This window comes from Haemaphysalis longicornis, unplaced genomic scaffold (assembly GCF_048455015.1).
Source record: "Haemaphysalis longicornis isolate Haplotype H1 unplaced genomic scaffold, Haemaphysalis longicornis Haplotype H1 scaffold_12, whole genome shotgun sequence".
Taxonomy (NCBI): Eukaryota; Metazoa; Arthropoda; class Arachnida; order Ixodida; family Ixodidae; genus Haemaphysalis; species Haemaphysalis longicornis.
The window spans coordinates 36,442,707-36,455,726 of record NW_027526225.1 but is presented as its reverse complement, the minus strand read 5'-3'; the positions used below and the strand labels follow the sequence as shown (position 1 = coordinate 36,455,726).

Below are 13,020 nucleotides of genomic sequence, written 5' to 3'. Positions count from 1 at the left end.
TGTTTGCAGTTTTTCAAATGGTTGAGTGTGTGGTTAAACATACGCAGCAAAACGGCCTCGGCAAATTTCAGGAGTTTGTGGTGTTCCTCATGAAATTGAGGTGCAATTTCCCACTGCAAGACCTAGGCTAGGGGTTCGGCGTGTCTGATTCAACTGTCAGCAGAATTTTCGAAAAGCGGCTGAATTCTGCCTTCTGGAGGCTAAAACCTCTGATTTCCTGGCCATCTAGGAATGCAATTCAGAAGACCATGCCGCAAGCATTTCTATACTCGTTTGGTTCTAAGGTTGCTGTAATTATTGACTGTTTTGAGGTAAAACTGAGCGGCCATCTTCCATGGAGCCACGTAGTGAGACCTGGTCGCAATATAAGAGCAGTAACACGGCCAAGTACTTAATTGGAATCAGCCCTCAGGGTGTCATAACGTTTATTTCTGAGGGGTGGGGGGCAACATGCAGTGACAAACACATCACAGAGAACTGCGGTGTACTAGACATGTTGACGCAGGGCGATCTTGTGTTGGCAGACCGGGGGTTTGACATTGCGGACACTCTTGGCCTCTACTGTGTACAGCTGCATGTACCTGCCTTCACGAAAGGAAGGAATCAACTTACGGCCTTGGAGGTGCACAACACCAGAGAGCTTGCTAGTGTCCGCATCCATGTGGAACGAGTGATTGGTCTTGTGAGGAACAAGTATGTTATTATGAAGGCTGTACAACCAATCGATTTTGTTGCATGTCGGCAGGACGACCCAGTGCCACCCCTAGACAAAATAGTGACAGTTTGTTGTTCTCTTTGTAACATCTGTCCATCTGTGGTTCCACCGAACCAGAAAGAACCTGTGTGAACACTTTCCTGTCCTAAATAATGGTTGATCAGCCTGGTTGATTACGAGGGTTGTACTCAGCCGATTTCTCATCTCATTGATCACGTGGCAGTAGTTCATTGTAGAGTACACTTTTTCTGAAACCAGCTTGTTTTTTAGGTTAAGGAAAATCAGGCTTTTTTTTCTGCTTCAGATAACCTTCATGGTCCTTGTAAAGAACTGAAAGTAAGCTGGTGGGTCTACAATTCAAGTGATCTACGTCTTCATTCTTTGTATCAATTTCATGTGATTATTTTTCTAGCTTATTAGTACATTATGGTCTTAAGACGTGTATAGAGTACTGAGAGTTTCCCAGGTATGATGTCCCCTCCATCTTTAATCAGTTCGACTGCTATGCTGTCTTCGCCATCCCTTTTTCTGTGATACATGTCTAGTACGGCCTTTCTGCCTTCATTGATAGCGGCACATGGAACTCCAATGCTGTTTGCCGTTGATTTCACTCAAGGTTGAATGACTTGTCTATGAACTGTACAATTCAGAGTGGAAGTCCTCTGCTGCATTCCCTGTATCATCAAAATTGCTAAAAATATTGCCTTGTCTTTTATTTTATTGCGTGGATTTTGGTCTTACCTATACAATTTCTTTTTAGCCTTTTTAACGGCGGAGCTGCTGTTACTGGCCGCAAGTTTGCCATTGGAGGCAAAAATACCAAGAAAATGCCAAGAACTTGTGAGCACGTGCCTCATAGCAACCGCTAAGTTCCCGGCTCACGCAGTGGCTTTAGCAACAAAAAAAGAGAAAAAAAGAAAGCCCTCCAGTACCGTCACAAGGAGCTACTACGCGTGTAATGCTTGCATGAGAAACACAACGACATCGGTGAATATGGTGATTACTACTTGCAGAGTGCAAAGCGATGACGAAAGTGGCTTTAGCATAAAAAAAAAGCCCTGAGTGCTATCATCAAGAGCTACCGCACATGTAATGCTTGCATGAGGAACACACCAATATTGATTAATATGATGATGACTACTAACTGACTACAGTTAAAAACTGCAACGAAACATGTAAAACAATTTCAAACCCGTACAAATGCATGCCGACATTTGTCGCAAAGATGACGACGACCTCTTCGATGCATATGACGATTACTAGCTAGCACTGCAACTATGCACATAAGCAATAATACTGAAACTTAACTGTCCGGCAATGCTCACCTACAACAGCTTCTCCATTCAAGCCTTGCTCTAGAGTGAAAGCTTCCCTGAATTATTTTCCTGCTGCCTCAATCACTGACGTTGTTACTGCATTTGTCCTCAGCTTTCTGCTTGGATAGCTCGCCAAATTCTATTTTATCTGTGAAGGTGTTTATGTTAAAAGTCACAAATGATTGGCACAGTGATTGAAATGTAGTTGCCTTTTATTGGTTTTGATAAGGCCCTTCAGCCGTAATTAGCTGGAATTTTGGCTGCAGCAAATCACTGTTGACTGCTGTCCAAGCTGGAGCAGTCATCACAAAACCACTGCTTTTGTTTGGGTGCCCGCTTAATCCCAATGCAGCTGTAATGGAACCATCCATATTTGCAGTTTTTGCCGTCACATGCGAGCATTCGTCCTTGTTCGGGCCCCTGACAATAGCAGAATGTGCCTGCACTAGCTGATGATACCAGGCTCTTCTTGGTGAAATATCCCGATAGGAGCTCATGCAAGATTACTTTCACAAAAAAATTGTATGCTGCCGCATTATTGGTGTCAAAAAAAGCCTTGTCCTGGAGTACCCTCTCAATGTGCAGCGACAGTGGGGTCCACACCACAAAATCACAGTAGGGAAAATCGCACACTGCCAACTGTGTTTGAATTTGATAATAGTAAGCGTGGCCATGCTTCAACTGCAGCTTCCCATTGACTGCTTCAAGGCAGAAATCTGCATTATTTACAGCTGCTTGCTCTGCTGTGGTATGAGCAGCTGTATGGGGACACTTCACTTCGATGAGTCCCTTTCCACAACATGTGCATGTTGCTGTGCCACCAGGGCTGGCTGCTAGGTGCGGGTATTTCGTGCTCAAAAAAACCCCCGTCTTGTTGTGACCAGAATTGGTGTGGCATGTTTTCATTACAGCTACGTATTCTGCAATGGCATCTTCTTCGTGGTCGATGCCCCACTGTGTGGCTGCCGTTGAGAACCGGTGCTGTTCTGGATAACAAATCTTCTTCACAAGGCTGACTGAGGGCTGAGTTGTAGTCGTGCTACAAACGCTCTTCATGATCGAAGCTGTGACCCGTCCAGCACGATACTTGAACCATGCCGGGCACTTGGCCTGCTGCCGGGTCAGCCCTTCAGCATGACGCACCATTTCGTCGGTGATGGCTAGTTGGGGAATCGTGCCTTGAGCACGAGAGACGAGTTGTGGCAGGTTCTCAGACTGAGCTTCGTTGCACAGCAACTGTCGAAGGTTGGGAGGCTCACTGCTTCTGGGTTGCACAAATCTGTCACTGTATTCTGGTAGCACCATAAATATTGCTGGTGGGAATCCTCCATTTTCGATACTCGAATAGAACGTGCCAAGTTCTTCTGCCGTAGGGGGTGGCAAAGCTGATGCTCCTGTGCGGACTTGTTCGTCAAACGGCATTTCAGGAAGGGCATCCATGCGGCTTTTCTTTTTCTTCGAAGGCGCAAAGTCTATGTCCCTCAGTCTCTTGTACTCGGTACCAGAGCGATGTGCAGGAAGCCAAACATTTGTCTTCTGCGTACATGTCTGCGACTCTCTGATACGCACTGCTGTCTCCATTGCAAAACGTGTTGCACCGACGTGGGAGCAGGCTGCACCTGCACCGGCCATGCAGGTACATTGCGCTGAACATATGCTTCCATCACTGTCAGCCAGAATCCAAGCTTTCAGTGGAGCTTCTCGCAGCCGCTGGGAGTGGCCAACCTGAAAAATGCATATATTCATGCTTAGGAATAATGAAATGCAACCATACAGTTGCGGTGTTTCTTAAAATGTTTACACAGCCAACATATTCACGTTTGTTTATTTAATTTTAGCCCATTGTCTGAGCAGTGAAACAATTTTCCCTTAGAGGTGTCTAGCTTCTTTTTTTATTCTGTCTCCTGACCCTAGTGACTGTGGTTTTCGCTATGAAAATAGCAGCGAAATTATAACGCACTCGGCTCTATTTTCAATGCCTACATTTTACCAGAGACGCAAAATGCCTGGTTTAGGTAAATGAGCAAAGGAAGGATATTTTGCATCGTGAACAATGCTCGGCAGAGTCGAGCATTTGCAGCAGTGACCAGCGCACCGCGCCGTTATGCACAGTGAACGGATGGGTTCACACAAGTGGGTACCGTGTTAACCCTTTTATATCCGGCGGCGCGGAGTGAAATAATTTTAAAATTTAACCTTACCTCGCTCAACACGATGACGCGCTTGGAGGGAAGCCGCATTGCCGTCATGCCGCTCACTCGGCCACTCGTGAAATAATTGTGAGCTTCCAGAGCCTTGTAGGCTTTCATTTCGGCAAGCGACACGTAGTTTGTCGATAGCACCAAATAGTTAACAATGTCCGCATGCGTCGTAACCGGCAGAAGCTCGACGTCCGCCGTCGTGTCAGTCCCGGCGCACAACGTGTACGGGTCAACCCCGTCGCACATGTTGACTTTTTCTTCATAGCGAGCACGCGTCGGACCCACCAGCCCAGCAAACTATGACGGGCAGAACTCCTTCCGCCTGGCCGTTGCCATGATTCAACGCACGGTAGTTCGTAAATGGCGAAATCAACACAGGCAGACAGCAGAGACGGCGCTACGACATTCGCACCGCTATGGTCCGCCGCCTTGCAGTACTCCAATATGGCGACGGCTGCTTGCAGACGATGGTGTGACGTCACGTGAAAACTATGTATAGTCCGTCATTGGCCTGGATGGAAACGTTTTACTGGCCGTAGATTCGAACACAGTGCCATAAAAATGCAAAGAATGGTGGGTCATAAACAGGCAATTTTAAAGGTATGAAAAAGGGACGTAGAGCGTATTTTTGCGGAATGGTTCTGCCTACTCTTCTGCAGACCAAGCTGGTGGTTAACAACAATATTAAAATTTGGAGGGAAACTCATTAGATACTTTATTTTATTATTTTACTAATATTTCAAATAATAAACTGCTTCAAGAGCTTCGAAATGTTTTTGAGTGCGCCTACGAAAACGTCGCCTTTGTAGTGAACCGGTGTTCCGACCGTCAGCTACAGTTTCACAATACTTGTTGCCGAGAGAGGTCCTTCATACTTGAAGGAAAAAAAAACGTGGCATTAAACAGTCGTGGACGAAGACAAGATAGGACTGGTGCAGGCGCCCGTATCTGTCTTATCTTGACTTCGTCGAAGTACGTTTGCTTTCTTCCTTTTTTTTCGTCAGCTACAACATTCGCGATGACATATCACCCGCTCCGTCATACATTCCTGCGACTCCGGGATGACCGACGTTAAGTACGATCACGCCCTGCCTGCTCTTTCATCCCCCGCCGCGGTGGCTCAGTGGCTAAGGCGTTGCGCTGCTGAGCACGAGGTTGCGGGTTCGATTCCCGGCCGCGGCGGCCGCTTTTCTGATAGAGGCGAAAAGCAAAAACGCCCGTGTGTACGAGATTTCGGCGCACGTTAAAGATCCCCAGGTGGTCAAAATTAATCCGGAGCCCTCCACTACGGCGCGCCTCATCGCCTGCGTTGCGTCGGCGCGTTAAACCCTACAATCAATCAATCAATCTGCTCTTTCATCGAACACGAAGTTGTTACGGCCAAAGACTATAGACGTGCTAATGCATATTGAAGAATGCAATTCCAAAAAACCCCTTAAGAATCCAATTGTCATGCCAAGCCCAAGCGAGAAGCAGGGGTTTTTCCCTAAAATTCCATGACGACATCGATTCCCAGATGCAGTTTTCTCTCTCGTGTACTTACTGAAAAACTCTATAGCCGCGTTTACATGAATGCGACAAGTGGCGCATCGCATCGCATCGAATCAATTTTCTAGCGCATCGCATCCATGTAAACGGGGCTAATGCGCTAAGGAAGCGCGTCGCATTAATGCGCGAGACAGGCAGGGGTGGATTGAGACGCGTAAGTCGACTTTCGAAGTGCATGTAAACGCGAGCGCATCGCATTAGGAATTATGTCGACAAGAAAAGTATTCCCTGCAAACGCAGCTTTGCATTTAAAAACGTCTAAATCGAGTGTAAGACGCCAGAAAATGCGAGTCGTGAAAAAATACCAAGAACCAGCCGTGCCGGAAGCTTTGGAAGCGCCAGAAACGTTGCTTTGCTTTACCTTCGATGTGCGACACCGTATGGCGCCACCATCGCACCAGGGGTAATGCGTACATGCAAACGCTAGCGCATCGCATTACTCGTGATGCGCTAGGAAATGTGCTATCGCATTCTGTCGCATTCATGTAAACGCGGCTTATGATGGACAAGATTGGGGGAGCCCACGACTACAGCAGGGACAGATAATTGGTGACGTCACGGGAGACCCCACGTCGGAAGTTTGGGGCGAGGCTATGGTGGCTAGCCACCATAGCGAGGTGCTCAACGCGTCATGCTGATGCCGATGTCGGAAGAACATTCGTTCTGAGCTTTCTAGTACGTGCATAGAATAAAATTGATTTTAAACATGCCATAGTGAACGGTTACTTTTGCCACTGTCTAGCAGGTATCTCCACATTAAAAACAAACTTTTTACAGTAATGTAAGCTTTGAAATTTCGGGCCAGCACTCCATTTGATATACCGTATTTTTGCGATTCTAAGCATCCCCTTATTCTAAGCACCATCTTCGGCTGGTGGAAAGGCTGTAGCAGCTGGAAAGGAATATGGAGTCCTCGACTGAGGACTTCACCTCCTGAAGAGTCCATGCAAATTTTTTCAGCAATACAAATGCATATCCTCCTCCTCCTTCTCAAATATCGGCGTTCGCATTATATTGGGCAATTCCAGCTTGGTGTTTCTGCGATTCTCCATTCGTTTCCTGACTTTCCCCATCTCAGTCTGCTTTTGCCAGATTTTGCCGCGTCTTGTCTGCATCCAGTCTAAATATGGCGGTCATTATTATTTCTCTTCTCTTTGTTTATGTTTGGTCTATCACTTCCCTCCTATTATTTCTTTTGTTGAGCGCCCACGTCTCGCCCGATCCCCGTCGGGGTGTATGAACCATGGCACTGAAAAACCATTGCCTTTTTTTATTCCATGGGACAACACAGATGGCCTTTTGAAAGTGAGCAGGTACGTCTCCCCCATACCCAGAAACATGCACCCGGTACGCCACCGAGACATCACCAGGAGGCGATGACCAAGCTCGCCGTCATGCCCGAGCGTCTGCCCTGCACCAGCGTTTCAGAGATGACCTTGATGTATGCTATGTTGACGCCGCCGATTACCACCTTACGCGCGCCATGGCCATGGCAAGTCGTAAAGGCAATTCTATGGCATCCGCATCTATTTACACTAATTACGCTGAGGAAGGAGAAGAGGCCGCTATTGCGCTTGCCATCGCCTCCACAACGGCTAAAACCATAGTGAGCGACTCTAAAACAGCTCTCCGGAATTACGAAATTGGCAAGATCTCTACTACCGCCCTACGCATCTTACGCTCCGTCCAAGCCGCTCGTAGGTGCAACGTGCAAATAATCTGGACACCAGCCCATGCTTCTCTCCCAGGCAACGAGCTAGCGCACGAGGCGACCCGAGGTTTCAGCTCCCAGGATAGCCCTGACGACGCTGCTGGCTCGGACCAGGGGGCTAGGGACAGGCTGGTGACCTACAGGGACATCGCTCAGCACTATCGTATGGAGCGCCAGAAATATCCTGCAGCGCATCCCACGCTCAAAAAACATCAATCTATAGCCTGGCGTCAACTGCAGGCTAGCCACGTTTATCCAGACCTTGAGGCTTGTGATGCTCAGCCACGAACTATACGAGCACGCTTACGAATCGCCAGTGCGGAGCAGTGGGAGACCTGTTTCCTTAGTTCCGACTGCGAAATGCAGGTCAAAGTCGTCCAACTGTCCGAAGATGCCGCTCGCGCCCACGGGCTGCAGGCCGCCATCTGAGGGGTAGGAATTCAGGAAGGCTCCCACTTCCTCTTCCTCCTTTCACCCAGTTTTCGTCAAAATAAAGTTATTATCATCATCATCATGGGACAACACAGTTTGCCTGGCATTATCATTATCATCACACTCACCCAGCGCCACCACCGGAGCCGCCATGTTTACAGTACAGAACATTTAGCGGAGTCTCTGTGCGCGAAGCAAGCCGGCGCCCGCTACACCCTCTTTGGCGTCGAGGCTGAAGAACCCGTCACCAGCCTTCAGTGCTCGAACATCAGGGGACGCCACCCGCCCCACCTTCTTCGGCACCTTGGACGACGCTGCCTGCCCCTCCGGTAGGCCCGGCCACGGCCAGTCGGTAGAGCTGCCACTGTTTCACCCGGCGGCCGTGGCCCGCTGGTCCGCGAAGATGAAGGCTGACGACTACGGCGTCTCGTGCAAGCTCACCAATGACGTGGACGTCGTGGAGGAGCCTAAGCGAGACCTGGGTTCCCTTCTGAGGACACCGTAGAAATGGAACGGGGTTCGAGGCCACATCGGTCACCCTGGTGGTCATCACGCTCAGGGCAGCGCGCTAACGCCAGGCCACTATCGCCTCTCCCTGTTCTCCCATGGTTCTTACCACTACAGCGCACGTCCACTTTCAATGCCTCAAGGACTTCACTTCGCGGCTTGCGTATTTTTTGCGAGAAGGCGTCGACGTGCTGCGCGATGCTGGCCGTCGTGCTTCGTCGTCCGCCATGAGTTCTACCGTACGCACTTATGGCTCCCGGAAGGCTACGTCAAGACAGCAAGCCATTTGCGACGACTGTTTGGAAAAGGACAGTAAAAATACCTATCGGTGCAGTTTTGCTATAATCGTAAATATATTCGTTCTCACTGCTCTAAAACGTACTCTCACGGCTTTTTAAATCGTGTGATGCTATCGCGAGAGGCTGCCATATTTTTCTAATTTGATACGCTATTTGTCTTTCGGGCGTTCTCTACCATTATCAGACATTGCACAGACCTTTCTCGAAATCGCGGTGATTCTTAAACAATTGCAACGTCATCAAACGACAGGACTATTACGGGATATAAAAGTTTGTTTGAACTTTGATGAACATTGCTTGTTGCTTTCGTTTTAGGATACACGTATACATCAAAAATTTGCATCGTACAATAAGCGCACCCTCCCGTCCGTACCCCGCTTAGACAGATCGAGTGGTTGTTTTACTGCTTGTGTCGCCAACCTCCGACGCTTAAATACGACGAAAAGGTGATGAAAGGGAGCCCCTCTCAGCTTAAGGTACGACATACACAGAATAGTCCAGTGCCTGTCCAGTTAGTGAGCTACACATCGGCTGTGTCGATATCTCATGGAGGAGTCGGTTCAAATTGGTGGACAACATTGTTTTTCATTTTATGCATGTTGCCCTGACATCGGGCAGTGTTCATTGTGAAGATAAACCTATTTTGTTTTATACAATAAACGTCGCTCTCTCCGTACCGCCGCACCTCAGAAAGATGGAACAGTTGTTTTATTGCTTGGGTCGTTAACCTATGCCAAGACAAAACAACCTAGCCAAGACAAAAGGATTATTCCAGCCAAGCCGTTTCAGCTTAAGTTACGGCACACACAACAGTTCACAGCTTCTTTGCGCACACAGCCACTGTGGCGATGGCCGTTCGAGGTCATGGTACAATGCCTCTAGCTGTCAGAGGGCTGCATAACATTTTGTCGCATTTTATTTACATTGCTATGCTATCTAGACGAGAAGTGAAACCGAAACATGCTGTGGAAATTTGAGAAGTCCAAACTATAACTCTGCCCTGGTTGCCTGAGTGCATTTAGTTCGAAGGAAGCGTTGGTGTGCTGGACGAAGCTGCTAGTCGGGCTTCGAAGTCCTTCACATGTTGTGCAAAATGTTACTTCGAGTCTTGCCTGCCTATCACTTCCTATCATTTTTCTTCATATTTTAAGCGAAGGTTGTCTTGAAAGGCTTGAGTTGTCGGTAGTGGCGTACGCTGAAACGCTTTGTTGCAAAGCCAACTTTATCCTGGGCTCTAATGACGACGACGACGACGACGACGGTGATGACGATGGAGATGATTATGTCCTTGTATCGCTTGGCACATACCCACTCACGGAGATTGAACATCGATAAAGTGTTGATTGTGCCTTAGTTGGAGCTTATACACTAGATTGAATTATTGATTGAAACATTCCCGGGGGTTCTTCTCCGTAGCCCTAGCTCGCAGTTCGCAGCTGACGCGGGCGCGCCCGCACAGGTGTGGCGCTCTATCATGCCACAATGGAAGCCAACCGGAGTCGTCAATAGAATCACACCACATCGCAGGTAAGGTCGCTCGCTCCCGTTCAGAACCTTGGCGTGCAGCATGTATAGGCCACGCCTGCTTCGCTCCGCGGAATAGCGGGTCGCCATTGAAGAACATAAACGTTCCGGATAACCTCAGATTGATTTGTAGTAACGTATACTAACCATTTGTGGTAGGGTTATGTTCATCGAAACGAAAACGACTTGTTTTGGTCGATCGACGGTTTTTCGTTTTCATTTCAGTTATTGCGTTTTGATTTTGGCAAAAGTATTTGCGTTTTCGCTTTTCCAGTAATTGCTTTTCGATTTTGGCCGTTTTCGTTTTCACGGAGGTCAAGCTTCGAGGGCACCCCTGTTTCCGGAGGGAAGGGGGCACAATATTTCTTCACACTCGCATTTTCTGAGCCTAATTTAGTTGCGATGTAAATCTGTCTTCGTTTTTTCATCTTGCTTTGCGTGAAAGTACAATATAGCATTCCTGTAAAATAAGAGGCGAGACCAAGGGCCGCGACGTCCCGGTGACACGGTGGTGTTCCATTTTACAAGATGGCGGATGGATGAAAACGAAGCAGCTCGACAATTCCCGCTTTTCCTTTCCGCAGTATTCCTTCTCTCGTTGAGCGCTCTCTTTCTGGCAAGTCTCTGTCAGGGGCTATGGTGCTGTCACTAACAACACCACCTGTCTGGTATTATCATCATCATCACACTCCGCAGCTGCTATGCTTCGAGAAGAAAACGCACAGCGGCCTCAGTCTGCCGTAAAAACTGGCCGGCGTCTGCAATATTCTCACTGGCGTGGCCGCTAAAGAACCCGTCTCCAGCCTTCACCCCACGAAAAACAGGGGTCGCCACCCACCGTCTTCTTTGGTACTTTTGGGACAAAGCTGCCTGCCCCACTGGGAGGCCCGGCAACGGCCGCTCGGCCTCCCTTCCTCCCAGCGGCCGTGGCTCGGTGGTTCTAGAAGGCGACGGGGAGGAGTGCGGCGTCTCGTGAACGCTCACCAATGACGAGGACCGTCCCGGATGAGCCTAAGCGATACCGGCCTCGGCACCTAGAACCAAGGGGTTTGCAGTCATCTCGGTCACTCTAATCACCTTCGTGCTCCAGGACCCACGCGTCGCCACTCTGTCATGGCCCAGCTCGCTGCCAAACACGTCAGTGTTCAACGTCTCAAGGAGTTTACTACACCAGTTGCCCGTTCGCATTTTTCACCAAGGAAGCATTGCGATGCTTCATCATGCTGGCCATCATGCATCGTGCTTCACCGCAAGTACTACAAGACGAACTTTCGATACAGTGAAGCCCACGTCAACGCAACAAGTGTGGTACAATTACTGTGTTGAAAAAGGACACTAAAAATATCCATCAGTCTAGTTTTGCGGTGTTCAGAACTGCAATTGTTAGTGTTGCTTTGCACGTGCGCTCATGGCTTACCACATCGCCCGCTATATTCGTGAGATATTAATACTTTTAATATTTGTGAAGCCCATCTTTGTGTGTGTACGTGCGCTCTCTATATTTTAGGCCCACAGCAACGCACTTCGTCGATATTATGGCGATGCTGTGGTGTGTAGGTTGTCGCCTAGATGGCGCCATGGAGACCATCATCATCGTCAGTGTACGAGCTAGTACGCTAGGTCCGCTAATTAAGCTAGCTCCCCGCTGAAGCGGGGCGTTGTGTTCCCGCTGGAAGCATCGTGTGTGTGCGTCTCTAGGGCTGTAGCTCTAGTTCATCGGTTCAGCGCTCGTCCGTAGTCAACGGTTCAACCAGGTACGCCAGTCACGAGACAACCGCCACCCCGCCATGACTACCCCTGTGCCGCGCCGCAGCTGACTCAGCTACGACTTCGACAACCCGGCTCTTGGGCTATGAGGCTTACACTTTAGACTGTACACAAGGATTACACTTTCGCCACGGGCCACTACACAGCACCGCCAGAGGCTCAGGTGCGTCCTATGCTCTACTGTATGGGTCCGCAAGCCAGTGTCGTACTCGCAACCTCGCTCCTGCTAGACGCTGAGCTCAAAGACATTGCCGCCGTCAAAAAAGCGTTTACCGACCATTTGCTTCAGCTGTCCAACGACAACGAGCTGTGCGAAAGGGCCAGCCTTCACCGCCGCGCTCAACAGCCGGACGAAACTGCCGATGCCTTATTCACTGCTCTCCGGTCAATGCTAAAACGCTGTAACTACGCTTCGCCAGAAGTCGAGGAAAGGTTCGTCCACGACCGCTTTATTGTCGGTTTGCTCGCCCGAAACCCTCTCAGAAAATCGTGCCGAAGTCGGAAGCTCACCTTGCAAGAGACACTTATGCATGGCCGTCAGCACGAATACGTAGAAATCGAGCGCCCGGCACGCGACTCGGCCGACTCGTCTCCGCTTGCCATCGACGCCGCCGCGCGTGTTCGTAACACGAAAGGAAAGACCGGGTCATCGGACAGGCCCAACAAGAGAGAGTGGTTTTTTTGCGGACATTCTTCGCAGGAGCGTGCACTCCGACTGGACGAGCAACCTGCAATTTCTGCCGCCATAAAGGTCATTGCGGCACTGTCTGCATAAAGAAAAAAAGATGCAACTCCAATCATACTCGGTCTTCAGCAAGCTCCGTTGAGCTTCATGCGGTGGCAGAGAACCGCCCCAACGCCAAGTTCATCAAATACTCGTAAAGGGCTCCCCACTGTCGTTAAAGGTGGACTAAAGTTAAAGTGGACTAAAGTTAAAGTCGTTAAAGTTTCGGTCGTACCTAGTTCATTTTCCGGCGTTCGGCTGAAACTTCGGGTTCCA

The 13,020-nt window shown here is 49.1% G+C and overlaps 1 protein-coding gene across 1 annotated transcript in view; it reads right to left on the bottom strand.

Annotated features, from left to right (window-relative positions):
* The window catches only part of LOC144161556 (uncharacterized), a 19,096-nt gene extending 12,243 nt beyond the window's left edge, over window positions 1-6,853 (bottom strand). Inside the window, exons 1-3 of the mRNA XM_077692209.1 lie at window positions 6,845-6,853; window positions 4,233-4,529; window positions 3,436-3,756 (exon numbers count right to left, since the gene is read on the bottom strand). Coding sequence (XP_077548335.1) covers window positions 3,436-3,756; window positions 4,233-4,529; window positions 6,845-6,853 — 627 coding nt within the window. The remainder of the gene's footprint in view (window positions 1-3,435; window positions 3,757-4,232; window positions 4,530-6,844) is intronic.
* Between the last annotated feature and the right edge of the window lie 6,167 nt (window positions 6,854-13,020).